Source organism: Phascolarctos cinereus, unplaced genomic scaffold (genome assembly GCF_003287225.1).
Source record: "Phascolarctos cinereus isolate Bilbo 61053 unplaced genomic scaffold, phaCin_HiC Scaffold_9;HRSCAF=440, whole genome shotgun sequence".
NCBI classification, from domain to species: domain Eukaryota; kingdom Metazoa; phylum Chordata; class Mammalia; order Diprotodontia; family Phascolarctidae; genus Phascolarctos; species Phascolarctos cinereus.
The window spans coordinates 193158313-193184850 of record NW_027556402.1 but is presented as its reverse complement, the minus strand read 5'-3'; the positions used below and the strand labels follow the sequence as shown (position 1 = coordinate 193184850).

The window sequence follows — 26538 nt, the reverse complement described above, 5'->3', positions numbered from 1 at the left end:
TTGCTTCTATCTTTTCTACATTTTTTTAGTACATGTTCATTAATGACTTCAGTATTCTCAGTGAAATAGGGAGCAGAGTTATCTGCAGAGCTCATAGTATCTAGAGCTTGAAAAGAGGTCATCTAGTCCAACATTACAGGTGAAGAAAATGAGGCTCATAAAAGTTAAGTGGCTTACCACACAGATAGTTAAGCCAGAGAACTAGGATTCAAACTGAGGCCCTCTGAGTCTAAATTCATTTCCCTTTCCCATTATACTATTTTGATTCTCCTTTCGGGATCTGGAAGTAGGTTTGATGTTTAGGAAGGAAAAAAGATGAAGTTTGCAATATGCTGTGGGAAATGATATGAATAGTTGATGGGGGTATAGGTAGGGTACAAGGATTATCCAGCAGCATTGAGGACTTAGCTAAGTTTACATAACAAAAATTGGTAGATCTTGAATTGCAATTTCGTGATTTAATTCATTCACTCAGCAGTTCTGTATTAGGAATGAGGAATCTATGGTGGAGTTTACCCAGAGATGTGGATGTTCAGGTTAGGGATCGAGGAAAGTCAAGAGGATGAGATGTTTTAAGGTAATAACTAAAGAAACATTTAAGCAGCCAGCCAGGGATCTCTACCCCAGCAAGTGAAGGTGAAGTATTGGTTATATAAATTCAGGAAAAAGTGATGCCCAAAGAAATGGCTATTCTGGCAAGATGAAAGAGTAGATTTTGCATGAATGAAAAGGAAGGATAGATAGGAGTCTATGGTAAGAGGGTAGAGTTTCAGAGTTGGCACAATTCCAAAAGATGGTGAGGTATAAGGAGTGGTCCTTGCTGATCAGTGACTGAAATAGGACAAGACAGTAGAGGAAACTGTCAGATGTAAAGAAATTAAAGAACTCATGGCAGGGGATAGGGTATAGGGAAAATCTGATCTAGGTTCTGAAGTCAATCAATCAATCAATATTTATACAAAAATAAGGTAGTCCCTACCCTCAAGGAGCTTCTATTCTACTGGTCACTGAGAAAGTTTTGAGGGTGACCTGAAGATCAGTGAATAACTGGAATAGGGATGCAAGGAGGATTGTGTACATGAATTGCATGAATTTCACGGGTAAAAAGTCTCTGAGGAATAATGATTAAGGAAAGATCTATGTTTAAGATGTATAAAAGAGCTGAATGCATTGCCTCTTTGCCATAATAAGATTTGCTGAGAATATGGCTCCGTTTCCAGACTTAGCTTTGATATTTTCATTGAACATTTTCTACTTATCTCTGACTTCAGTAAAAGTATTTCTGTTTTCATTATGTAAAAACCTTTATTTCTTTCCTCTTTACCTTGTTCTTTGTAATAGACCAAAACATAGAAAAAAATTATTTGAAGTTTGACTCAGGTTTTCTCTGGATATGGAAGATCTATTTGGCAGGAAATAAGATTTGTATAAGCAGATAGGAGGGCCAGAGCATTTCAGGTGGGGAATCTCTAAGCTAACATGGTGGATAGAGATCTGGTTTTGAAGTCAGGAAGACTTGTGTTCAGGTCCCACTTCTGTGTGATGTACATCTGCTATGTGATGAGTTACTTAACTTCTCTGTGTCCCCAGGCAGCTCCAAGACTTTAAGTTGCAAAGCAGGTAACAATCTGCATTGGCAAAGGGAGTTTCTTCAACAGGAAATCTCTGTTCCAGTGAAGTCACAGGCCCAGATCAAAACCAAAACAAAACAAAAAAACCTTTTTATGGTGTGATATCCTTCCAATTTTATCCATTAGACCAAGGGGTCTGACTAGACCTCTACTGCTAGGAATACTAATGGATTTGAAAGGGTTGGTTGTGAAAGTTCAGTTGTCTCCAACTTGGAGATAGAAGTCAAAGAAATGCATCTCAGGAAATAGAAATGAGCGATGGAGTTCCTGAGAGAACTCCCATACATAATCAATAAAAGTGGGTCAGTCCCACTCTGTCCCAGGTGGAAGAGGCTCAGAGTCAGCCAACTATCACTCTTCCCGACTGTGTTTTTGCACCTTTTTCTGTGGGCATGGTCATCATTAAATCAAGGGTCCCTATCACCCCTCCCATCAGCTGGCAGTGCACTCCCATGGGGCTGTTAGTTCATGCTGTAGCTTGAATCCAGTCCTTGCAAAAAGCTTCACCATTAACTGTCATCAGTTCTACATTCCATCCTCACTAAAATGGTTCTCTCAGAGGCTTTGTGGGATAACAATGTCATGTGGAGCTTCCAGTTGCTTTGAACTGCTACAGTCCAATTTGATGTTTTTCAGTCCCCCTTTTCCTTCCTTCTCCCCAACCCCTTTCCAAATAAGAGCTGTACTTTTAATTTGCCAAGCTGTGCTATAATGCCATAGAGGGCTCCTTTAAGGATAATTGGATGAGAAGCAAATTAGACTTCATTCCTATTTAGCTAAAAAAATAAATAAACAAACATCTGGTAAATTGATCCATTTGGCACATTGTTCCTTACCTGGGTTCTTTTTTGCCCAATTGGCTATGGCATTATTAATTTTTGACTTGGTAATCCAACTTTACTGGCATTAAAAAGAAAATGGGGAAAATAAAGTAGAGTTGGAGGATGTTTTTTCTTCAATACACCAAATGCAATTTAGCTTGGGCATGTAGGAGATCCTTTCCATTGAGGTCTTCAGTTGATCTCAGATTTTACAAAATGACCTTTAAATTGGTGATCCTAATAGCCATTTCAAATTCTGAAGCTATTCACTTGTGGATTCTCTAAGAGAAGTGACAAATACTGTGTTTGGATAAAATAGAACAGAGAAGAAAGTTCAAGTGATTTTTACTGAATCTCAGAAATTCACAAAAAAACATTTACTGGATCTGGGAAATGTACATCAAAAGCAAACCCCACAGTGATGTCTGCTACGTGGGCAAAAGTCCCAAGGGGACAATCAGGTCTAGCTGCTAAGCTTCACTGCCCAGCCAATAGTCTAAGGAGTCACCATCCTACTGCTTTGCAGTTTGCCAGTGGGGCCCTGTCTTAACCTGAATGTATAGTTATAGGCCACAGTTCCTGGGTTTCCTACCTCCAAATCTGATAGAAATGTTGGATTAGCAAGTCAATTGGGCCTGGTCTCGAACTTTGGACAAATGCTAAGTTTACAGAGTTTGGCCAGCATCATGGATAGGAGATCAGGCCTATTGTAAGTAAGCTTTCTGTGCTTGAAATACTCTGCTTTTCCATTTTTTTTTCTCCTTTTATCTGCTTTCTTTGCTCTTCCCTTTGGAGGCAGTGAAAGTGGCCGGAGCACTCCCAGTTTATCCATGTATTCAGACAGCAAACCTTCACCTTCTACCTATCAGCAGGCTCCTAGACATTTCCATGTGCCAGGTAGGCATTCAGGGCTCAGCTTTGATCTCTTGCTGCCCTGTTCGCGTGGTCCGTTTGTTTCCTCTTATCTTGCTGGGGGTTTGGGGGAGTTTGAGTTTCCTGTGTGAGTGGCAGAATGAAGACTGAAACCCCTTCTCTCACTTTGGATGATTTTTCTTGCTACTAACCTCCTAAGGGGGAGGGGGAGGGAGAAGAGGTCAGGGGAGAAGGGATTCCTATGGTATCTTGTGGGCATAGCAGAGCCATACAAGGAGGGAGCATGGTATACATGTCAGCCCATGGACTTAAAGAAATGGGCGAAAGGAGGGGGCAGAGAATATACACTGCCACTATCAAAGGCAAGGCCTCAATTATTTAAAAAGACAAACCTGAGACCATGGGTCTTCTCGTTCTGGGAAAATTGTCGTGGCTGGACACCTGTGTTTTGTCCCTGGCTCCCCAACTCCCCCATCTTTCCCTTAGACTCTAGTATTACTGAGAAACTCCAGTTTCTGATCTGACCTGGCTTCTGACTTCCCCCTTCTTTTGAACTGCTCATTAAATCCATGGCTCCTTGTTCCCCAGGAAGGATTTCATATCTGGCCTGATCATCACATGCCCTTCTCATGGTACTGTCTGACGCTACCCTTTTTCCTGGAGACCTCACCCCCTTTATGGTGGTAGAGTATTATTTCTGTGCCCTCCAATTTCTGGATACCAAACTGGCCAAGGGCCAGTATACCTACTATGTTCCTCTTCCTGCTCTGCCATGGCAGAAGTGCTGTAAGGATCAAAATGGGGGGAAGGCATAAAGAGTTCACACTTGTCTTCATAATTGTGCTTTTTAAAGCTCTCTAAAGCCTTAATTCTAAAGTGTTGTTTATTTTCCACGATAGTAAATGAGGCAGTGATATATGTAGTGGAGAGAATTCTGAAGATCTGAGTCCAAACCCCAGCTTCACCTCTTATTAACCCTGTGACTTTGGGCAAATCACTTCACCCCTGACCTTTAGTTTCCCCATCTGGAAAATGGGGACAATGGCCTTTGAACTATGTCTTTATGTAGAGTTGTAGGAAAAACATTTTATAAGTTGTGAAGTGTAAAAGAATTGTAATTAGAGACACCTAGAAATAGAAACGTGGTTACTGGCTGGATTACTTCATCAAACTTCTGTGCTCAATAAAAGCCTTAAAGTGCTTAATATGTCTAAACTTGACAACTTCCATTATTGCCACCTTAAAACTGGGAACGTTCAATGATGTAGACATGACTTGACTCAGCAACAGATGTTCTATTTAATTTTCTTTATGTAAGGATCTTTTTTTCTTTAAATTACTCAGTGGGGAGGAGGCCATTATGGTGATTCTAAACTGTGTGAGGAATGAAGCTTTTTTGTTGTGTTTTGTTTTAAGAAATAGAGTGGAAATTGTCACAACTGCTTGCTCACTCTTTTGTTCTTTCCTCTCTTTTCTTTCCTCTTCCTCAGACTCTGGAGTAAAAGATAACATCTATAGGAAACCCCCCATCTACAAACAGAATGGTAGAGTCTGCTTTCTTCTTCCTTCAGGTTTTCATTGTTGATGCTGCTATTTTCTGCATGTCTTCTGTATTCCTGTTTACAGCTGAATCAGTTCTCTTTCGTTTTGTTAATGATCATTGCAACTTGACAAAGGCAGCTATGGTTTCAGGGCAAGAGGTCTGAATTTGTAGTCAGAAGGCTCTGCCTCTTAAAAAATATTTAACCGTGGGCAAATCCCTTCCCTTTTCTGGCTTCCATGTATAGAAAATGGATGGAATTCTGTCTAAGCCGACACCTTAACCAGCTTTAAATCCTGTGATTCTGAGGCATACATAACCTCAGTGTGGATTATATAAAGTCACTGCTAGGATATTAAGAGTCATATTTTCAGAAACTGCAGGAAAAGAAAGTCAGCATATGAGTAGTTACTCAACCAAACCTCTGAATATTAGTGATCTTAAGTCAACATTGCACAGATGTGAAGGTGCTTTTAGATTTCCAGCCAAGCAAGATCCATGATCTGAGAAAATCTTAACCCGAAACTGTGGCACATGCTCCATTTTTAAAAGGTTTTTGGTGGGACCTTGGACAAGTCACTTAGCCTCACAATGTTTTAGGCCAAAGGTGTCAGACTCACAACCACAAAACTCCCCAGTGAAGGCTGAACCAGATAAAAACACAATTGAGATAAATTTAACAAAATAAATGAAAGTATAATACAACATAAATAATATTAATTTATGATTTTCTAAGTCAATATGCAACCAAGACATTTATAGTTGAGTTCGACACCATTTCTTTGGGAAATTCTAAAAGATTATAAGTTGAAGAGAAAGTGCCAACCTGCATTGATAGAAGAAGTTTCCTCACCTGGGAATTCCAAATACTAATAAAATCACAGATTTATTCCTTTTTCCTGTGTCTTGAAGGGGGAAAGATATTTTAGGGCCACTAAAAAAAACCTATTTAGTGCCCAGAAATAGATATTGACTGACTTCATAGACAACTAGTGTAATTTAACTTTATTGTGAGAGGAAAAATGGGGAATAAGGGAAGAGATTTAGTTCACTCAATTTATTTCTTGCCACTTGAGGCCAAAATAAAGTATTTGGCTATAAATTAGCATCCTTGTTCTCTCCCCAGCTGCACAAGTGCCCTGCTTAAGGTTTTGTTTCCTCTTCCAAAGCAGGAAAATATATATATTTTTAATTGTGTGAATTTGCAGACAGTGGCTTCTTCCAGACTTCTCTTTCAATCAATGAATCATAGAATGATTATGTATTAGAGCTGAAGCAGACTTTAAAGCAAGGTAGATAGAATGTCAGATTGAAGGGACCTCAGTGATAATTTAGTACAAGTCCTTCTTTTCCAGATGGGGAAACTGAGGCCTGGAAAAGTCAATTAATAAATGAATGAACGTCTTCCCACAAGGATGCCTGAGTTGAATATATTCTTATTCTAGGACAGATTGGACCACATGACCTTTGAGGTTTCTTCTAACTCCAAAATCTTGTGTAGGATATTGAGTCATGAGATTCATCAGATACTCTGAGCAAAGAGCCTCAAAACATACAGTCCTGCTATAAAAAGTATTAACAATACCTTCATAGGATCTCAGGAATTAAAACTGGAAAGCATCTTAGAAACTGTCTGGTTCAGTTCCCTTATTTGACAGAAGAAACTGAGGCCTAGAGAGGTTAAGCAGCTTGCCCAAGGCCACCCAGGAGTGTCAGAGCCTAGATTCAAATGCAAGTTCCTGACTCCAAGTCTAGTGCTCTTCTCTCTGCATCACACTAAGTGGGTTTCTTCATGTGGGTGGCAAGTTCCTCATCTGTCAAGTAGTAATCTAAAAGATATGAAATGTTAAAGCCATAAATATATTTCCTTGACTTTTTTATGGAAGAGTGGAGTTTGAAGGATAAAAATTCTAAATCCAGCTTTTTTCATGTTTTTGATCTGTGTATTAATTTGTCTTTTATTTAAATGCTGGTCAAATCTATTTTTTTAAATGCCAACAGAGCTTCCAAATTCTTTTGTGCTATTGTACGTATTATTGGCAAAAAATAATTAGGCTATGGATTAAGTTGGGTATCTGACATTTGCTATAGAGCCTCAGAATATCCATTGTAAGGGACCAGGGAAGCCTTCTAGTCCAACCCACACCTGAATAAGGATCACCTCTGCAAAGTGTCCAACAAACAGCCACCTGACCTTTGATTTGAAGACTTTTATTGAGGGGAAACTTGGGTCTGCTGATTTTACTTTGGAACTCAAGCCTAGCAAAACATGTATGGCCAGTTCTTATCATCAACTCTGACTCTCCCAGTCCCCAACCTTAACCAGCTGGGACCAATCCATCCCTCTTCCATTTCCCCTTACCACACATAGATATACCCACACTACCAGGGCTACTATGTACGTAGACCAGTTATCTCCTCCTTCCCAGGGACCCAGAAGATAAGAAAAGTTAGCTTTCTTGAGCTAGTGTCTAAGGACTCTCTCCAAGGAAAATACAAACTTCACATAAGACCTAGACACTGAAGGTGCAGAATCCACCCAGGCAAATATCTTTACACTGTACAGAGAGTAGCCACTCTGTATTAACTTCTCAGAGAAGCTGAAAAGAGGCTAGAAATAATAATAATTTGTATACTGTAATGATCTTATGAAGACCTTTTCTCACAAAACCCTGTAAAATATGTAATATAAGTATTACAGATGAGGAAAGTAAGAATCTGAGAGCCAAGACTTGGACTCAAGTGTTCTGACTCTAAGTCCATTGGTCTTTCCACTGCAGGACCAGAACATAATGGCACCAGGAAATGTTTATCCTGGTCCACCATCTTATTTCCAAGGGAGGGCAGCTCCTAGCTGGGCACTGTAGCCAAGTGTCTCTTTGTACCCTCTTATGTATCCTTCTTCCCCAGAGATTCTCCATTGGAGAGCTGAAGTTGGTTGTTGGCCTTGAAACCCATAAGCTGCTGATGGCTGTCCAGAAATGGTCTGTGTTAATGGACCTTAACAAACAAAAAGTATACATACACACACATATATGTATACACATATACACATACACATATACATACATCTGTGTGTGTGTAAAAGCTGGCCTTGGAGATTGCCACTCAGCACTTATGCCAAAACCAGCTGTGTCAACTGATCTCAGGAAAAGTGAGTTAGATGTTTTGTGGCCTAGTAAAGTTTTTGGATGTTGTTCATTTTTAGGTTCGGTTTTAACTCTCCACTCAACTGCCCCATCAGTTAGAGAAGTTCCTGCAGGGAAATTGATCAGTCTTCATATTCAGAAGGAAGACGAAAGACGATTCTTCTCACTGAGCTGAATAGCCAATAGCCCCTGGCAGTGCTTTTGTTGAAGAAATCAAATTGGAAGACATTTATTTCTTTTCTTTAAAAAACTAGCTTGGCATGTTAGAGCAGCAGTATGAAAATCGAAACTAGAACTGCTTTTGAGTTACAAAAACCCAGATTCTGTGTGAGAAATGTACTAAAGTCTGATGTCCTACAAGAATTTTGCCTGGAAATGGCTATTTTTCAGACATGCAAATTGTCCTATTTGTTCTATTTTCTTGTCACAAAAGTTTTTTTTTTTGTAAGTGTATTCTTTTAGTTAATAAAAAAGTTAGATTTAACCTTAGGACTATCTTCTGCTGTGTAAAACACACCCATCCATACTGTTGCCATAGTTTCCTTACAAAGTGCCATGCTGTCTGAAGCTTAGAAATTGTTGTTCTCAGGAGTCCCAGTGAATCACCACTTTAAAAGAATGGCCATATTGTGGTAACAACAGGAACATTAGCTCTTAGTGACACAAAAGAGTGATGCACTAGAAGGAGATTTAGATTTAGAGGCTGAGAGCTTGTGTTTGAATACAGACTCTACTAATTATTTTTTATGACCTTAGGCAAGTCACTTTCCCTCAATGAACTTCAGTTTCCTTTTCTCTAAAAATAAAGGAACCAGAATATAGGGCAACCTTGATGCCTTCCAGGCTCGAAGTCCTGTGATTTCCTACCACACTGGAAAGCATTGAATGTTGACCTAACAACAATGGACAAACAATGCAAGCTGGGTTTCCAGTTTTTCCTCTCAGCTGGATTTTACAGCAAAGAACAGACCAGCTGAGAAAGAGAATGAGGATTCAGGCATGGACATGACCAATGACTTGGCCTGCCTTGGAACTGAAAACTCTCATGAAGTATTTTTCAGTCTAATTTGGGCATGAACACTTAGGAGTTTGAAATTATTTAGTTAGATGCCTTCAGTATTGATCTAGAGAGTCTGGGAGTACGGGAGGCGCATTTTGGAGCTCCCAGAAAGAAGGAAAATTTTCTTACTCTATAATTACCACATTTAATAAGCTGTTTTGCACTTTAAAAATGTTATGATTAAGATTCAAAGGGGAAAACATAACCACTATTGTCATTATCTCTCAGAACCTTCATCTCAACACTTCTACATGTTCAACAGAAACCTAATGTTCCACATAATGTCAGAAAAGTCAATACTATCAATATTTTGCCCTCTATACTATTAAATATGAAATTACATGTGCATAAAAGGGTTGTTGCTTACAGTTAGTAGTTTTTTTAGTATGAAAAGGGACTTATTTTCCTCTATTTATCTACATAATAATCTGAGTCTGGATCTGGGTGGAGGCTGTCTGCCACAATAATGATTCTGGTAGTAAAAGGTCAGAAGTGAATGACAGTTTTTGTTATTAAAAGCAAAAGGGTGAGCTATAGCCCAGTAGTAAAAAGTCAGGAGCCACACATAAGAAAAATAACTCTCAAGATCCACGTATCACAGGTTGGTACAGGTACCTGTGGCAGGATCATGAATGCAACGGAATGTGAAATATAAGAGGAACATTAGTGGTCATCTTGTCCCCAAGACCATCTAGCATTCAGAAGTGAAAACAGGCAAACCTGGTCTAAGATGGTTGGGCAAGAATCCAAGCAACTGAGTGTCCAAATGATATAAAAGCTATAGTTCCCTTTTTAATCATTCAGCCTAATGACTGTGCCTGTATCTAGTCTTTCTAGATACCCCTCTCCCTTTGATTTGGATGAGCTACAGCTGTGGACAGCTCCTTGCCACTGCTAGAGAGTGTTATAAGGGAGACAGCTGTGCTTGAGCAGAGCTGACAACTAGCAATCAGTGGTTAAGAGCCAAATCACGTGGTGTCATCTTTAAGTGGTATGGGAGGAATCAAAGCTCGACTAGTTAGGGAAGAAAAACTTCATGGAGGGAAGATTAGTAGAATGTGGATGGAGAAGGGGGGAAAGACAGGACGTTCTCAGCAGGAAACAATGCAATCAAAGGTACATAGAATGTGAATGATGAGTTCATGGGGTAGAGTGATCAAATAAGATTATACATTGTCATTGTTCAGTTATGTCAGACTTTTTTTATTTTATTTGTGGCCCCATTTGGGGTTTTCTTGGCAAAGATACCAGAGTGGTTTCCCACTTCCATCTCCAGCTCATTTTACAGATGAGGAAACTGAGGCAGAGTTAAATGACTTGCCCCGGGTCATACAGATAGTGTCTAAGGTCAAATTTGAACCCATGAAGATGAGTCTTCCTGATTCCAAACATCTTGCTCTATCCATTGTGCCACCTAGTTGGCAAGGCTATACATAGGGCTTCGAAAATCAGGCAAGTGGGGGCAGCTAGGTGGAGCAGTGGATAGAGCACCAGCCCTGGATTCAGGAGGACCTGAGTTCAAATATGGCCTCAGACACATAACACTTACTAGCTGTGTGACCCTGGGCAAGTCACTTAACCCCATTGCCTAGTCAAAAAAAAAAAGAAAAAGAAAAAGAAAATCAGGCAAGTGATCACAGAACCACAGACTCTCAAATTTGGAAAGAAACTAAGTCCAACAAGTACCTGAATAGCAATCCCTCTACAACATTCCCAATAGGTTCTTCACTTGCACATCTCCTCCCATGGCAGCCCATTCTAAATATGTATGGTTGTAATTGTTATGAAGTTTTTCCTTATATTATCCTAAATCTACATGTGCAAAGTTTTCACTCACTGACCCTCTGGGTCAAGCAGACTAATTTCCCTTTCATGTTATAGCCCTTCAGATAATAACTAATTAGTTAGCGTTAATATAGCACTTTAAAGTTTTCAAAGCACTTTACAAATATCTCCTTTGATCCTCACAACAACCCTGGGAGGAATGTACTATTATGTTTTCCCCTCATTTCACAAATGAGGAAACTGAGGCAGACAGATGTAAGTGACTTGCCCAAGGTCTTACAGCTGGTAAGTGACTGAGACCAGATTTAAATACAAGTCTCCCTAAATCCAGGTCCAGTGCTCTATCCATTGAGTCACCTACCTAGCTGCCACTTTGGGGCAGTTATCATGTCCCCTTAAGTCTTCTCTTACTTAACCTAAAATTCCATTTCCTTAAGTTGATCCTCGTAAGACATGGTCTTAAGGCCATTCACCATCCTGGTGACTCTCCTTGGGATAAATGTAATCGAGTTTGTCAGTACGATTCCTAAAATGGAGTGCCCAGAATTGAACACGCTTTGCTAGATGGTGTTGAACTAGAGCAGAGGATACTGGAATGATGAGCTTCCTCATTCGTTCAGACATGACATTATAGATGATAGGAAACCACTGAAGATTTTTCAGAGACCATTGTGATGAAAAGACTGTTTAAGAAAAATTAGGCTGGCCGTGGTGAACAAGATAGATTGATGTTTTCTTCAATAGGCAGGCAATTTCTCCTCCGAAGAGTTTCTAGAGGCCATTCTGTGATCCCTGTAGTTGAGCTCAAAGTTCTGTCTTTGTCTGGGACATCAGAGAATGTACTGTGTGGAAGGATCATTGTTCTTGCTCATTTTAAGCTGAGGGATATACTCAAGCCTGCACAATTTGCTTTAATAACTCAATCAGTGAATTCATCTAAATCTTTTTGATACTTGCATTTACAATTTATTTTCTTTATCATAGACCATTTGCTGGTAGTTAGAATCACAGTTTCTGGGAGTCAAACAGGGACCTTAAAGATAAATTAGTATAACTTGAAGCACCATCTCCAACAAGGGGCTATGCAATTTTAAGACCGACAGTGATAGAGAACCTACTATCATGAAAGACGGTCCTAGAAGACAGTGTGGAACAGTGGAAGGATGTCTGGCTGTGGAGTTAGAGGACACAGGTTCAAATCCCTCTGACCCTTAGCACCTATGTGACCTTTTTTATTGTTGTTCAGTCATGTCCAACTCAAAAGTGTGGCCTTTTCACTGAATCCAAATTTTATGTAGATTTGGATTTGGATTCAGTCAAAAGGCTGCACTTAAGGATCCAGAAGGCCACATGTGGCCTCAAGACTGAAGGTTCCCCACCCCTGTATGACCTCTGAGGTCTCTTCCAGCTCTAGACCCATAATTTTATGATCCATGGTTAGCTAGCTCTAATTGTCAAGACGCTGTACCTTAAAGTAAGCCAAAAACCTCCGAGATTCCTTCCCTGACTTCCCACCAATAATCACTTCTAGTTCTATCCCCTGGGACTAAGCAGAATAAATCTGTCATTTCTTTTACATAAGAATCCTTCACTTCCTTGAAGATAACTATCGTATCTTCCTTCTTTCCCCCACTCCATCCTGTCTTCCAAACATCCCCCTTTCAAAAAACGAATCCTTGATCAACATGATTTCCAATGCGCTCCCCATCCTTCAGACGCATTCCGATTGTCAATGTTAGTATCTGGCTAACTTGTAATTCCCCAAACTGGACACTCTTCTCCTGATAATAACTGACCAGAATAGAGTACAGTGGTACGATCACCTCTGCCATTCTGGATACTAGAACCATATTAATGCAATCCAAGATTTACAAAAAGAAAATGAAAGGTAGCCTGGTGGAATAAGTAGAAGACAGACCCTGAAATCACACTGGGTAACAGAACCTCTCAGTTCCTTAGGGCATGAAGTCTAAATAATAGATGAGTTGCTGATCTGAATTGGTGAAGGGAATTTACACAACAGGACTCCCCCCAACACACACACACACACACACACACACACACACACACAGATACAATCATGGATCCAGACCAACACAAATAAAAACAGCAATAACAACAAAAGGTCAAATTTGCCTTTTTTTTAAAATTCTTCCACATCCCACAGCATGGGACTTTGTCCAATAATGACACTACATGCTACTGGCAGTTTCGGTAGTCTGTTTTTCTAACCATAAATCCTTGTGATTTATTAATACAATGAAGAGTCTCAGTTCTCTGGCCTTTGTACATTGTTAGGCTTGAGGAAGCTGGAGTGGTGGCTGTACAATAGAAGCCAGTGCTGTGGGTCCCCTTCTCATCTGTGTGACAGTGAGTCTGAGCATACATTATACAGATCTTTTTTTTTTAATGAAAAGGAAGCAATTCACTGAATTTTCATAATGAAGCAGAATTTTGCTTCCGAATCCTTAGGGACTTTTTTCACTTACACAAAAAAAAATACAGTGGGTGGGTATGTTTTCTTTCAAATAGAAAATGATTTCCTCTTTGAAACTAATAAAATTTTAGTGCATACAAAACTTGACTTCCCAGTATTCAATTGTCCAATTGTTATTTTGTCAAAGTTCAGCACTCCAGGCGTAGTTAAAGTATCTGACCTACTTTCAGTCTTATCCTTAGCAAGGTATGGGAGACAATGTCCCTGGAAGTATCAATGATTACACTTCTCCCTTCACACTAACAAAGTCTCAGGTAATGGTGCAATGCTCTGTACTACAGTCAGTGCTATGTGGTCTTCATTTCTATGCAGAGCTTGGTGATTGAAATTTGAGGGAATTTAATCAAATGGAGGGCAGCCAGGTGGCTCAGTGGATAGAGCAACAGGCTTGGAATTAGGAAGACTCATCTTCCTGAGTTCAAATCAGGCCTCAGACACTTCCTAGCTCTATCACCCTGGGCCAAGTCACTTAATCCTGTTTACCTCAGTTTCCTCATCTATAAAATGAGGTAAAGAAAGAAATGGCAAACCACTCCAATATTATCTTTGCCAAGAAAACCCCAAATGTGCTCACCAAGAGTCGGACATGACTGAAATAACTCAATAATAACAACAACAACAAATCAAAAATGTATTGATTCACTGAGGTGTACTGTTCTGTAAATGTGAGAAAGGGGGAAGGTAATAGGTCTTTATGTGCTCAAATTGACACTTAGATATTCAAATCACACTTTAGAGGAGGCAATTCCGTTTGTAGCTTTAGCATCATTAATCAATGACAATAGAAAATCAACAAAGCTAACAAAACAAAAGTAATTAATTAATAAGAATAAACAAAATAAAAAGATCACTCCACTCATGTTCATGCCTGAATCCTTCTCCCCTTTCTCAGATGTTCTTTTCTTTCCAACTGAGAGGGAACAACTGGAAAACCAGCTCACCTCGTCCGTCCATTGTTGTTAGGCTAACATTCTATGCCTTCCAGTGTGGTGGGACATCATAGGACTTCGAGCCTGGAAGGGATCCTAGTTGTCTTATATTCTGACTCCTTTATACTCATATACTCAAATACCATGTAAAATTCTTAGTAGATAGAATTGAGGAAATTCCTTCTTAAAGCCTGTTTCTATTTAATATAGTTTCATTCCTTGTAGATATTTATCCATTGTGTTCAGTATTTTATGTAGAATTTTAAAATGCCATTTTCTATGTCATCATTTTCTTTTTTTTATAGTTATACATTAAAATTAAGTTGCTTTAACACTGAGGTGCTTTCCAGCCCTGTCATCGTCTTGAAATGCATCCAGAAGAGAGCAACTGGAGACAATGTCATATAATGTATTGGCTGAAAGAACTACAAATGTTTAATATGGGGAAGCGTAGGCTGGGGGCCAAGTGGGCCAGAGACATGATTGCTGCCTTAAAATATTTGGATGAATATCATACGAAATAGGGATTGGACTTACTCTTCTTGGCCCCAGAGGGTAGAAGTAAGAACAATGGATTGAAGTTAGATGGAGGCATATTTCAGGTTGTTGTTTTTTTTTTTTAATTCCTAAAAGTTAAGACTGTTGCAAAGCAGAATAATTGGTCTTGGTGAAGAGTGAGCTTCCCATGACTAGAAGTCTTCCAGCAGGGTCTGGATGAACTCTTCTCTCGGGTGCTCTAGATGGGATGCTAGGTATAGATTGGCCTAGATGGCCTCCAAATCTTATATTCCATGATTCTGTGAATAACTGTGTCATTTTCAAAATGTCGCTTTTCATAATTTGTCATTTTCTTCATTAAAGGCATACTTTAAAACCATTACATACATCCTTTAGAATGTTAGTTGGGCTCTGTCAACATCCTAAGACTATGTCATTAGATTATTTCAATGAGGGACCACTTTATTTGAGACCATTAACTGATCTGTAAGACTGGGCACATACATGTATAAGCACAGACACAGCCAAGGTAGATTTCCATGTACAGGCGATTCCTGCTAAAGCCATTTTCTCCCCCTTCTGGTCTGGCTTGGATTCCACGGACTCTCTATTATGCCATTGAAGTCTCCTCCCTCCCCCACCTTTTTAAAAATGGGATCATAAGTGGGCAGCTAAGTAGCGCAGTGGATAGAGCACCAGCCCTGGAGTCAGGAGGTCCTGAGTTCAAATTCAGCCTCAGACACTCAACATTTACTAGCTGTGTGACGTTGGGCAAGTCACTTAACCCCATTGCCTAGCCCCACCCCACCAAAAAAAAAAAAACAAGAAAAAGAGAGAAGATAAAAATGGGATCACAGAACATAAATGGCAATACTGGGAATGGCATGGAAATTCTGTTTTTAAATAGAATTTTTTTTTCTCTTCCAGTGACAAAGAAACTAGATGAAGATGGAAGTTTTGATCCAGATAACCGGAAGGTAATGATAAAAAATGCAGAAATAAATGAAATTCACCAGCCAATAATCTCTAAAACAAAACAAAAATCATAGGAATTTTTAATAAAATAATTTTGATCATTAAAAATCTTTTTTGAGATTTTAAGCCTTAACACCTTAAGATTAATTGTGCTAAGACTAAGAAAAGAGGTCCTTTCTACCAAAGGGATGATGTGATAGAAAAAACACTGGCCTGAGTCAGGACATCTGGTATCCATGTGCCCTTGGGCATGTCACTTCCTCCTATGGGGCTCAATTACTTCATTTGTAAAATGAGAATGATAACAATGTACTACCTACCTCATAAAGCTGTTTTGAGAAAAGGGCTATGTTAATGTGTAAATGCTAGAGAAATGAAAGGCAGCATAGCAGAGTCAGCCCTTCAGGTTAGGAAGACCTGAGTTCAAGTTTTGTCTCTGATATATGCTGGCTATGTGGACAAGTCAGTTGATTTCTCACTGGCAAGTTTCTAAGACCATAAGTTACAAAGCAGTTGCCAATCTCTAATAATAGAGGGAGCTTCTTCATTACGAGGTCCTTATAGCAATGAAATCAAAGGTCCAATTCAACATTTTTTTAAAAGGCCATAGAAATGTGTTATTATTTTTTAATATATCCTTTTCCATTTAAGTGAAAATCTGACTGTAGCATGGGAACTGACTATATGACCTCTAAGGTTGCTTTCAGTCCAAAATCCTGTGATGCTCTGAATCTTTGAAGCACTTAAGACCCTTTTTGTTTATTATATTTTGTCCTATCTAGATTATTAATCCTGTTTACAGCTATTCCTTAAAGAATAGTTTCTTCTGTCCTGTTTTCAAATATAAACTCTCCTGTAAATGAACTGTTTTACTGAGATTTTCAATATCTTGCAACATCCAGATTCTGTGTAACATTTATACAACATAGCCAATAATATCCTTTTCCAAAAACCTCATCACATCTTGAAGGTGACCATGGGCTTTCTCAGGCTATCCCAAAGGAGTCCAGACTCTGGTATCTTCACTCAAGCTGAAGAGACTTTGAGTATAGTGTATGTTACTGGACCAGGCTAGCTAAGACTTCTCATTAGGTGGGTCACAGAGGGATTCATTCTAGTCATATCAACTCTTGAAGACCATCTCCTAGGTTAGAGAAAGATAATGACCCTTGGTGGTAGAAGGCATCTCCTCTGAGTTTACATCCAATTTGTACTGCAAACAGTTTGTATGTACGTAGTTATTTATGTCTTGTCTCCCCCATTAAATAAGAGCTCTTTAAGGGAAGAAACTATTTTTCTTTTTATTCCTTTTTATTCCAAGTACTTAATGCAGTACCTTCCACATAGCAGACATTTAATAAATGCTTCTTGATATGATGAGATTTCCAGTCCCCAAAGTACCCAGAGATTAATGTGCTAGGAATTAAAATAGCAGCTCACATTCCTATATTGTTTTATGTATGTATATAATTTCATTTGCTCCTTTTCAAGTAGAAAACCTAAGTATTATTATTACCATTTAAAAGATTAAGAAAAGCAGTCTGAGAGAAGATGAATGACTTGTCTGAACTCATGTGGCCAGAAATTGACGGGTTTAAGACAGGAAAGCAGATCTTCTGGGTCCAAACTGTCTAGTGCTGATCCCAGTGCATCTCACTGCCTCTCTGCATTATATAGAAAGCTCTTTACTGTCATGTATGAATCACCAGTATATTCCTCTGATGTGTATAGCAAAACTCATTTTCTTCTGAACTATTTTTTCCTTCTCTCTTTTTTCTATAAGGGATAATTGTATGGGAGGGTTCCATTTCAGAAATAAAGATGATGTGAAAACAAAAGATAGCAATAAAAAGTAAAATATAAACCAAGCTTTAGTTTCCCCATATGTAAAATGGAGATGGGAAAATCATAGTGTGGAGAGGAGAGGAGAACTAGATCTCAGTCATCAAATCTCTGACATTTTTGAGTCCAAAGGTCCACACAAATGTGGATTTTCATATATTAGGTTTGCTTAAGGCTAAATATTCCCATATTTTACTAGTGATACAATAGGTATAAATTTAAACACAGATACAGGGTCCATAGAACGATTTATATACAAGGACTAGATGATATCACTCAGACAAATAGGTCCCTCTTCTTTAAGCTTATGACCTATGATTCAGAGATCACCTCCTCCTGGGGGATGGGGAAGGGATATTCTTATCTGACTCAGATCCCAATTCTCTTTGAAACTCTTAGTCACTACTTCTCTGCAGTTGAGTTATGTCCTAATTCAATTTAACTGGATTCAATATAAGCAACTGAGCTTATTTTGGTTTATAGGTGTACCCTTATGTGGGCATGGAACATTGATCTCCACCAATAAGGGGACAGTCCCATGCCAATGGGTTTTGGGAATCAGGTTACACTGGGGGAAAAAAACATTAAATCTAGCATCAAAAGATCTGGGTTTGAATCTCAGTCCTGCTGCTTACTAGCTGTATGACCTTGGATAAGTCACAAAACCTATATCTCTCTCTCTAGGTAGACTTAACAGCAACAGCTCTCAAACTTTTTGGTCTCAGGATCCCTTTACAGTCTTAAAAATTATTGAGAAACCCAAAGGGCTTTTGTTTATGTGTTACATGTATATATATGTATATACATGTGTGTACATGTGTGTACGTGTGTGTGTGTGTGTGTGTGTGTGTGTATGTGTATCAGTATCTACCTTGGTAGAAATTAAAATGTCTTAGTATTATTATGAAAATAGTTTTGAACTCACAGACCTCCTGAAAGACACCCCGGAGTCTCCCAGACCACACTTTGAGAAATGATGGAGTAGAGAATTTCCTATGAACATTATCAATTTCTGCATTTCCTGATTCCAGGAATTAACTTGATTTATTTTTTTTCCTCTCAGCAAAAGACCAGTTGGCTGTTTCTCAAGGGGGATACAGACACTAGAACAAACTCACCCGACCTGGATACGCAGTCACTCTCTCACAGTAGTGGGACAGAGAGAGACTCTCTCCAGAGAATGCAAGGAGACTTCTATTCACGTGAGTGGTTGTGCTAGGACAGCAGCCCCCAGATGAAGGGTTGAATGAGGTCAGTGAAGATGATGTAGAGAACCAGAGTCTTTGGGCTGGAGCTACCACTGGAAGCTCCAGAGCTGCATTCCCTAAAGTCATCAGCACTAGTCCAATGAGATAATGTTTAGGAAGAATGGAACCATCATAATATACTAGCCATCCATGTCTGTAGTTCAGTTTCCCTGATATAGGCATCTAATTACACTAAAAACCTGTCTTACTGCATTTTCTCTGTGGAGCTCTAACAAAAACAGTCTACAATGGAGACATATATGCCCATAGGGAAGACATAGGGCAAAAGCATTCTCACAGTGCCCCATTATGACAAAATAGTGCCTAGCTGTCAATTAAGATCTGCATTCCCACAAGAGCATGGTCCAGGTGGATTAAATACCAAGTATTTAGTCAATCACTCCTGAAAAAAAGCTTTTAGCTCATTTTGATTAGGTAGAGAAGGAAATGAAACTTGATTTTCTTTGTGTATGAAACAGACACAGCAGTTGCATTCATAACCTTTTTGAGGGGTGTTGTGAAAAGCCATATGGTTGAATATAAGACTTAAGGCAAAAAAAAAAAACCCCAAGATGCTCAAGTAATTATAAATTAAGTGGTTTCTGGCATTAGTGTTTAAGAAACATGCATTGTAACAGCCAACATGCAGGGCTGATGGGACAGGTATTTCGGCATTGAACCTAACACTAGGAAATTTTGAGTCATTCTTTAAAGAGAACAATTTCATTTGGGGTAATATCATCATTAATCAGTAATAATATGAAATTATAGTAAAGTCCATAAGCATTTACTAAGTATTTGCTATGTGCCAGGCAAGGCACTGTGCTAATTCCTGCCTTCAAGGAGCTTATATTCTAATGGAAGAAAATAATGCATGAAAGGAAGCTAAAAGAGGTTGAGGAAGGAAAACTTGCACAGAGATAAGTGGAGAAAGAAACTCTCAGAGTAGGGAGCAGAGCCTGGAGAGTGCTGAAGGAGTGGACATGGTCCATTCAGGACCTTCCTTAAAATAGAAGTGCTGGGAAGAATGGACCAATTAGTTGGGGCAGCTAGATGGCACAGTGGATAGAGCACCGGCCCTGAAGTCAGGAGGACCTGAGTTCAAATCTGGCCTCAGACCAAACACTTGACATTTACTAGCTGTGTGACCCTGGGCAAGTCATTTAACCCCAATTGCCTAAAAAAAACTAAAAAAAATTTAAAATAAAGAATGGACCAATTAGGGAAGGAGCCACAGGGTCAGGGTGAAACAGCTACTGGCTTTGTGCTGAAGTCATCTTCAGTTGAGAAGGCTGCTGGCCATGGTGGAAAATAAAATCTGGAGATTTAGGAGCTGGGCCTAGAGAGGAATGGAGGGAAAACAAAGGATCATAAAGTTAGCACTGAAAGGTTATCTAGTCCAATTCCCTCATTATGTAGATAATGAAACAGGTCCACAGAGTGGAAGCAACTCTGCCAAAGACAGATAGACAGTAAGAGATGGTGTCAGGATTTGCTTTCATGTTCTTTAACTCCAAACCTGATCTCTTTCTACTACACCACACTACCTCACAAAAAGGGAAATGTGGGGATTTCATTATTTAGGATCAAATATAGTATGAAATAACTTTAAGAGACCCATTTCTTTTTTATACATTCTCATTCTTTGTGGATACACCACTTTGGCCACACACCAACATTATTGCTCCTCAGACTTCATCATCATCATCATCATCATCATCATCATCGCTTGGTAATCGTACCTTTCCCAGGATTGCAAACCTTAAAATTCTAATCTCCAGCGTCTAGCTCTGATCCTTCTACCTCTTCCACACATTTCTTAATGTGCTTTTCATAATTATCATGACCTCCAATTCCATGAATATTCCTTACGAGCCCAGGCTATCTTCCTTTCCTTAACTTGCTTTTTATACATAGCCTTGAAACCTCCCCAGGGCAGTTAAGTGGCGCAGCGGGCAGAGTGCAGGGCCTACAGTCAGGAAGACTCATTTCCCTGAGTTCAAATCTGGCTTCAGGCACTTACTAGCTGTATGACCCTGGCCAACTCACTTGGTTGCCTCTGTTTTCTCATCTGTAAAATGAGTTGGAGAAGGAAATGACAAACCATTCCAGTATCTTTGCCAAGAAAACCCCAAATAGGGTCACAAAGTGTTGAACCTAACTGAAAATGACTGTACAACAATTGATACCTCCCCATTGATCTGTTAAGTTAGTAATTCATGTCCCACCACCCTAAAATCTCTAGGATGTTTCACTCTTCCCAACTCATTAATTCTCAGCCGGATTGGTTGCCTCACTTAATTCTTCTCCTTCTGTTCATAGTCTATTAAGTGTCCTTGAGGAAAATTGAAAGTGAGGTGATTTCATCAACCAACCATACCTAAGCTGGGCCCTTCCTGATACCCAGCTTTCTACCTCTGCTTTCATTGACTCTCTATCTGAATCCCTATAGTGACTGTTCAAAAGCTTTTCCTCTCAAGCCTCAACCATACCCTCAACAGACGACAACTTCTTTTTTCACTGAATTCAAGGTCAACTCTCTCAGTTTCCATTCATTCCTCAAAATTTTATCAGCAGCATACTTTACCCTCTCCTTTTTTTGCTATGGTCATAAAAGAGGTAACTATATAGAGGCTAATCCTACCTGTGCCTTTTATCCTATAACCTCTTGCTTGCTCCAAGACCCATTTTCAATGATCCAACTTTCTTCCTTTGCTTTTTCTGCCAACTATTCCATCACTCTACTCTTCTTCATAGCCAAACCTTGGGGAAAAAAAAAGATGGCTAGAGCCACTTCATTCACTTCCTTGTTATCCCACTGTCCCCTCAATTCCTTGGAACTTGCCTACTATCTCTGGAACTACTGAAAATAGTCCCTGAGAGGTCACCAGTGAACTAATAATAAGCCAGATTTTTTTTCAGTTCCCAACTTCCTTGAACTCTGCAATACCTGATAATACTGAACACCCCTTTCTGTTAGGTACTTCTTTCTTGAACTTACTCTTGTAAGGCTTGTAATTATTCTTTCTTTTGTTGGCTTTCCCCCCATTGAACATCCATGATATAAGTGTTTCACAAAGGTATGTCTGGTCCTGGCCCCTCTACTTCTTTCTCTACACTCTCTCCATTGGCAACATCGTTTACTCTCATATCTTCAATTATCATCTCTGCACAAATGACTTCCAGATCTTTATCTCTAGTTGTGACCTCTCTCTTGAGCTCTACTTATGTATCTCTAATCACCAAAGGACACCATTTTGGGATGTCTTACCAGAACTCTAAATTCAACATGTCAATAACTGAGTTTATTATCTTTCAACCTGTTCATCCTGACCACTGTTTCTATAAGTAGCACCACCATTTTCCTAATCTCCTATGTTCAAAACCTTGGTAGTGTCTTTGACATCTCCCTCTCTCTTCCTTCTCACATCCAAACAATTAACAAATCCCATTGCTTCTACTTCTCTGTTTCTCATATCCATCCCCTCTTCTATCCTACCATAGTAAAGGCCCTCATCACTACCCACCAGCATGATTGCAATAGCTTCTTATAACAGGTTTTTATATTTCTGTTCTCTCCCACATCCAATCTATTCTCTGTACCACACTACCAGGCTTATTTCTTTGTTCTTAGATCTTATGATGTCACTCTTCTGCTCAAAGTTCTTTAGTAGCTCCCTGGTATGTACCAAGTAAAAGTCAAACTTCTTTATGTAGCATTCAAGGCTTATCCTACCTTTATGGCTTAGACTCAGACACCTACTTCCTTTCAGTCTTTCTATGTTTCAATCAAATGTGACTAACCATTCACAGTCCCTCAAATATACTTCATGCTTTTCCACCAATGTAACTTTTCTCACATTGTTCTTTATGCTTGAAAAACCTGCCTCGCCCTCCTAACCTGTTGGATTTCTACTTATCCTTTAAAACTCAACTTAAATGCCTCTTTTTCCAGGAATCCCTTCTTGACTCCTCTCAGTTGGTAACAACCTTCCCTCCCTCAGACCTAACAGCGTATTTTGTATCTCTCTAGATCCTTCAATCATTCAGAATGTAACTTGGGAAATATGGCAATTTTCCCATATGGCCACTAGATGGCAAACATATATTGCCTTAAAAAAAAAAATCCTTGCTATGCCTATAAAATTGGATGTAATCATTTCCTGCTTTCTTTAATAAGTCTAGAAATCAATAAACCACTAAGCACCTACTATGTGTAAAGCACTGCCAGGCCCATAGATAGGGGAAGGGAAAGTGTTTCCCCCCACAAACAGTTTTACTTTTAGAGAGATTTACAAGTATGTGTTTGTGTTTACTTACAGTGAACTTTCATATTACTCCCCTAGCATGTTCCTTGGCACCCACTGTTATATGTGGGTACAATTAGACTTTTAAATGTAGGTTCCTTGAGGATGAGGAATTTGATCTTTTTTTTAATTTATTCTATCTCTTTCATCATCATCATCATCATCATCATCACCACAGATCATATTAATATGTCCTCAGAAATCCAAAAACTCAGTAGGAAATACATTCTGTGGTTTAAAATAGATATGGCATATTTTTTGTACCATAGGGCCTGTTTTCCTCAAGTATCTGACTAGAGTGCCATGATAAAAAGAATTAACTTTTCAAAGTATAGAATAGATCATAGGAATTATAGCTGGGAGGGACCTTGAAGATCCTCTTGTCCCATCTCCTCATTTTACAGAAAAACTGAGGACCAGAGATGGAAAAATAATCTCTGGGCAGTGTGCAATAGAGAGACAAGGATCAGACCAGATCCTCTAACTCCAAATCCACTGTCCTTTCCACTGCACACAGTGCCTCCGTATGTCTAATGCTTCTGAGTGCTGCCATTGGCTAACTCAATAATAGCATTTAGAAGAACTACTTATCTAATATAGCCATAGCCAGAACCAGCATTGGAGGAAATGGTAACTAAGATTTCATCTACCTTTGGTCTTCCGTCATGGTCCCTCAGGTACCCCGAGCACTGGAGATGCCTTTGTTACCACTGTGGTGTCCTCACCCAGGCCTGTCCTCCTTAGTCAGCACTCCAAATTCTGGTCCTTATCCAACCTTCTACATCAAAGCTGAGTTCTTTTCTGTGCTGACCTGATAATCTAGTTGTTGCTGATCTGCTAGTAATACCTTCAATGGAGATTCAAAGAACTTTAGTGCTAGAAAAGACATTAGAAATCAAATAGTCCAACCCCTCATTTTACAGACAGAGAAACTGAGTGCTCAAAGAAAGGGAAATGACTTGCTTCTAGGGTTAGCAAGTTAGTGGTAGAATCAGGGCTAGAGGTTGGGTTTTCTGACTCCCAGTACATTTATTCTTTCTACTACTCTACACAACCTCCTCGTATTCACATTTTAATATACATCTTCAGTAGACACTAAAATCTGATCTAAATCTGATCTAAAAGAGAGACATTAAATGGGGATTACCTTTAGATAGGTGAGGACAGAAGTACATTTTGGTTCTCAAATGACAGCAAGAGGCATCCTCTGCTCTGCTTCTATGAATCCTGACTGCAGATTATTTTAACCATCTCTGTGTACCCTTGGTCAAATCACTTAACTTCCCTGGGCCTTAGTCTCCTTACCTGTAAAATGAAGGTATTCAACACAATGGCTTCTGAAATCCCTTCCAGCTCTAAATCTATGTCTCTGTGCTCTTGTGACTCTATGATATCTATCAGCCTAAATCCCTTAAAAGGTAATTTCTGTTCTTATTTAGAAGATGAAATGTTCTGCTCTTCTATCTGTTTCAGTCTCATTTCCTTTGGAAACTTTCCCCAAGTGTCCTTTTTCCACTTTGGAAATGAAAATGAAAACAGCCTTCACTTAAAATCATCTTTTCTAATAGCTTTATTTGTGTGTAATTCTATGTATTATGCATTTTGGTCATACAGGAATTGAAGTTTATGTATACATATTTATTTAAAATGATCTTCTTTCATGTAAGAGCCTTTGAAGTATCTAGATTCTTTGAAAATTAATACATTACATCTTCCGGGATTCAAGAGATGATTGAAATTCAGGTGCTCATCACATTTCACTCTTCTCATAGCCCTGCTTGGCTGCTCAAGGAGATTGAGTCCAAAGTAAGGCCAAAACTCTATTGGAAGTCCTGATACAAAGTTTGAAAGGGCAAGAATATGGAATTGTTTACATCTGTGTTGGTCTGAAACCTGCTTCTGAGATTTTTGAATCACACACACACACACACACACACACACACACACACACACACACACACACACATACATACACATCCCTACACACATACTATCTGTAGCCCTGTTGGTCTAAGTTGCATATCTGCCATCTGTTCCATGTTTTTATGAAAGCTCTCGCATCTTTTCATTTTGATTTGGTCTTCCTCAATTGGCACGCTTGTAGGCATGATTTGAAGAGCCTGTTAAAAGTTATGTGTGTCTGTTTCAGGATTCCCATATAACAAATCTGCTTCTCTACCTGGATATGGAAAGAATGGATTCAACCGGGTAGGTACTTGATTATCAAGCACGAAGTTTACTAACAAAGATATCACCAAGTGCCTTGGTTGACAGCTTTTCTAACTTTTTGAGTAACAGCCCAGCAAGAAATCCAGGATGGCCTACACATCTGCCAGCATCAGATGGTCTAGTCTACTGTTACTTGCTTCTTCATTCTCTTCTCTCTCTCTCTCTCTCTCTCTCTCTCTCTCTCTCTCTCTCTTCTCTCTCTCTCTCTCTCTCAGAATAAGGTTCTAAAAGAACATAGTGACTCATTCTTTGCTTCCCTTCCATCTTCCTTCTTTCCCATCCCCAAACAATCCATACACAAAAATAGGAACCCAGCAAAACTGAAATCAATCACACGTAGGAACAGGGCGGTCTTTCAGGAACAATGTCAGGGAAAGGACTTGTCTGTCATGAAGTCCTTTTAAATAAGACATATAATTAACGAGAATCTTTTTTGAAAGTTGGGAAACCTAAGAACTTGTTATTCTATATTCAGGTGTTCTTGGGGATCTGAGTAGTGGAGAGGAGACATAAAGTAAATGTTAGACTCATTCGTGACTTCCTCCCAGTGCTGTAGTCATAGTGGCTGATGGCAGTGGCTTTCATCACTGAAAGCAAAACAAGACTAATTTTTAAGGTTGTGTTTTGCAATTTTATGCAATTTTTTTTACACCGAGCATGTTGGATTTGAGTTTGAGACTGAGTATACCTATATTCCTTGGCATTTTTCCCTTGATAAAAAAAATGGTGCTCCCACACTTAAAATGCATTTCTCATCACTGAATGGTCTGAATTTTGAATAAGCATGCCGCATGCTGCATAAAGTGTTTGTAAAGTAATTTCTCTCCCTTCACCTTCCAGGTTGGGATGGAGAAAGGAACACAAACTGAAGGGGACCAGTAGAGATAGAAATGGGCATATGATTCTAATCATATCTACCCCTTCCACAATCCTCCTCTCTGTCTCCCAAACACCAGAAACTTAAGACAATTGGGTATGGGGAAGGAGTTATGGGGGGAGGAGAGGAACATACTGTGGATGGAAAACAGGGTAAGGTAACCAGATTCATCACCTTTTGTCTGAATGCCCTGATATAAGTATGGTCTTTCTTCTATAAAATCTTAATCAGATTATAACATACTCTGTACAACTCGTAGATAGTTTATTAAAAGCTGA

General features: G+C 39.2%; 1 protein-coding gene across 3 annotated transcripts in view; it reads left to right on the top strand.

The window, feature by feature from the left end:
- Positions 1-26538, top strand: part of ABLIM2 (actin binding LIM protein family member 2) — a 229014-nt gene that overhangs the window by 165068 nt on the left and 37408 nt on the right. For 2 of the 3 annotated variants that reach the window (XM_078148720.1, XM_078148721.1), the window contains 4 exons: positions 3248-3349; positions 15711-15760; positions 18664-18802; positions 25304-25362. In XM_078148720.1, coding sequence (XP_078004846.1) covers positions 3248-3349; positions 15711-15760; positions 18664-18802; positions 25304-25362 — 350 coding nt within the window. Of the gene's footprint in view, positions 1-3247; positions 3350-4815; positions 4870-15710; positions 15761-18663; positions 18803-25303; positions 25363-26538 lie in introns of all 3 variants that reach the window. The other variant, XM_020992129.2, reaches the window with a different exon arrangement.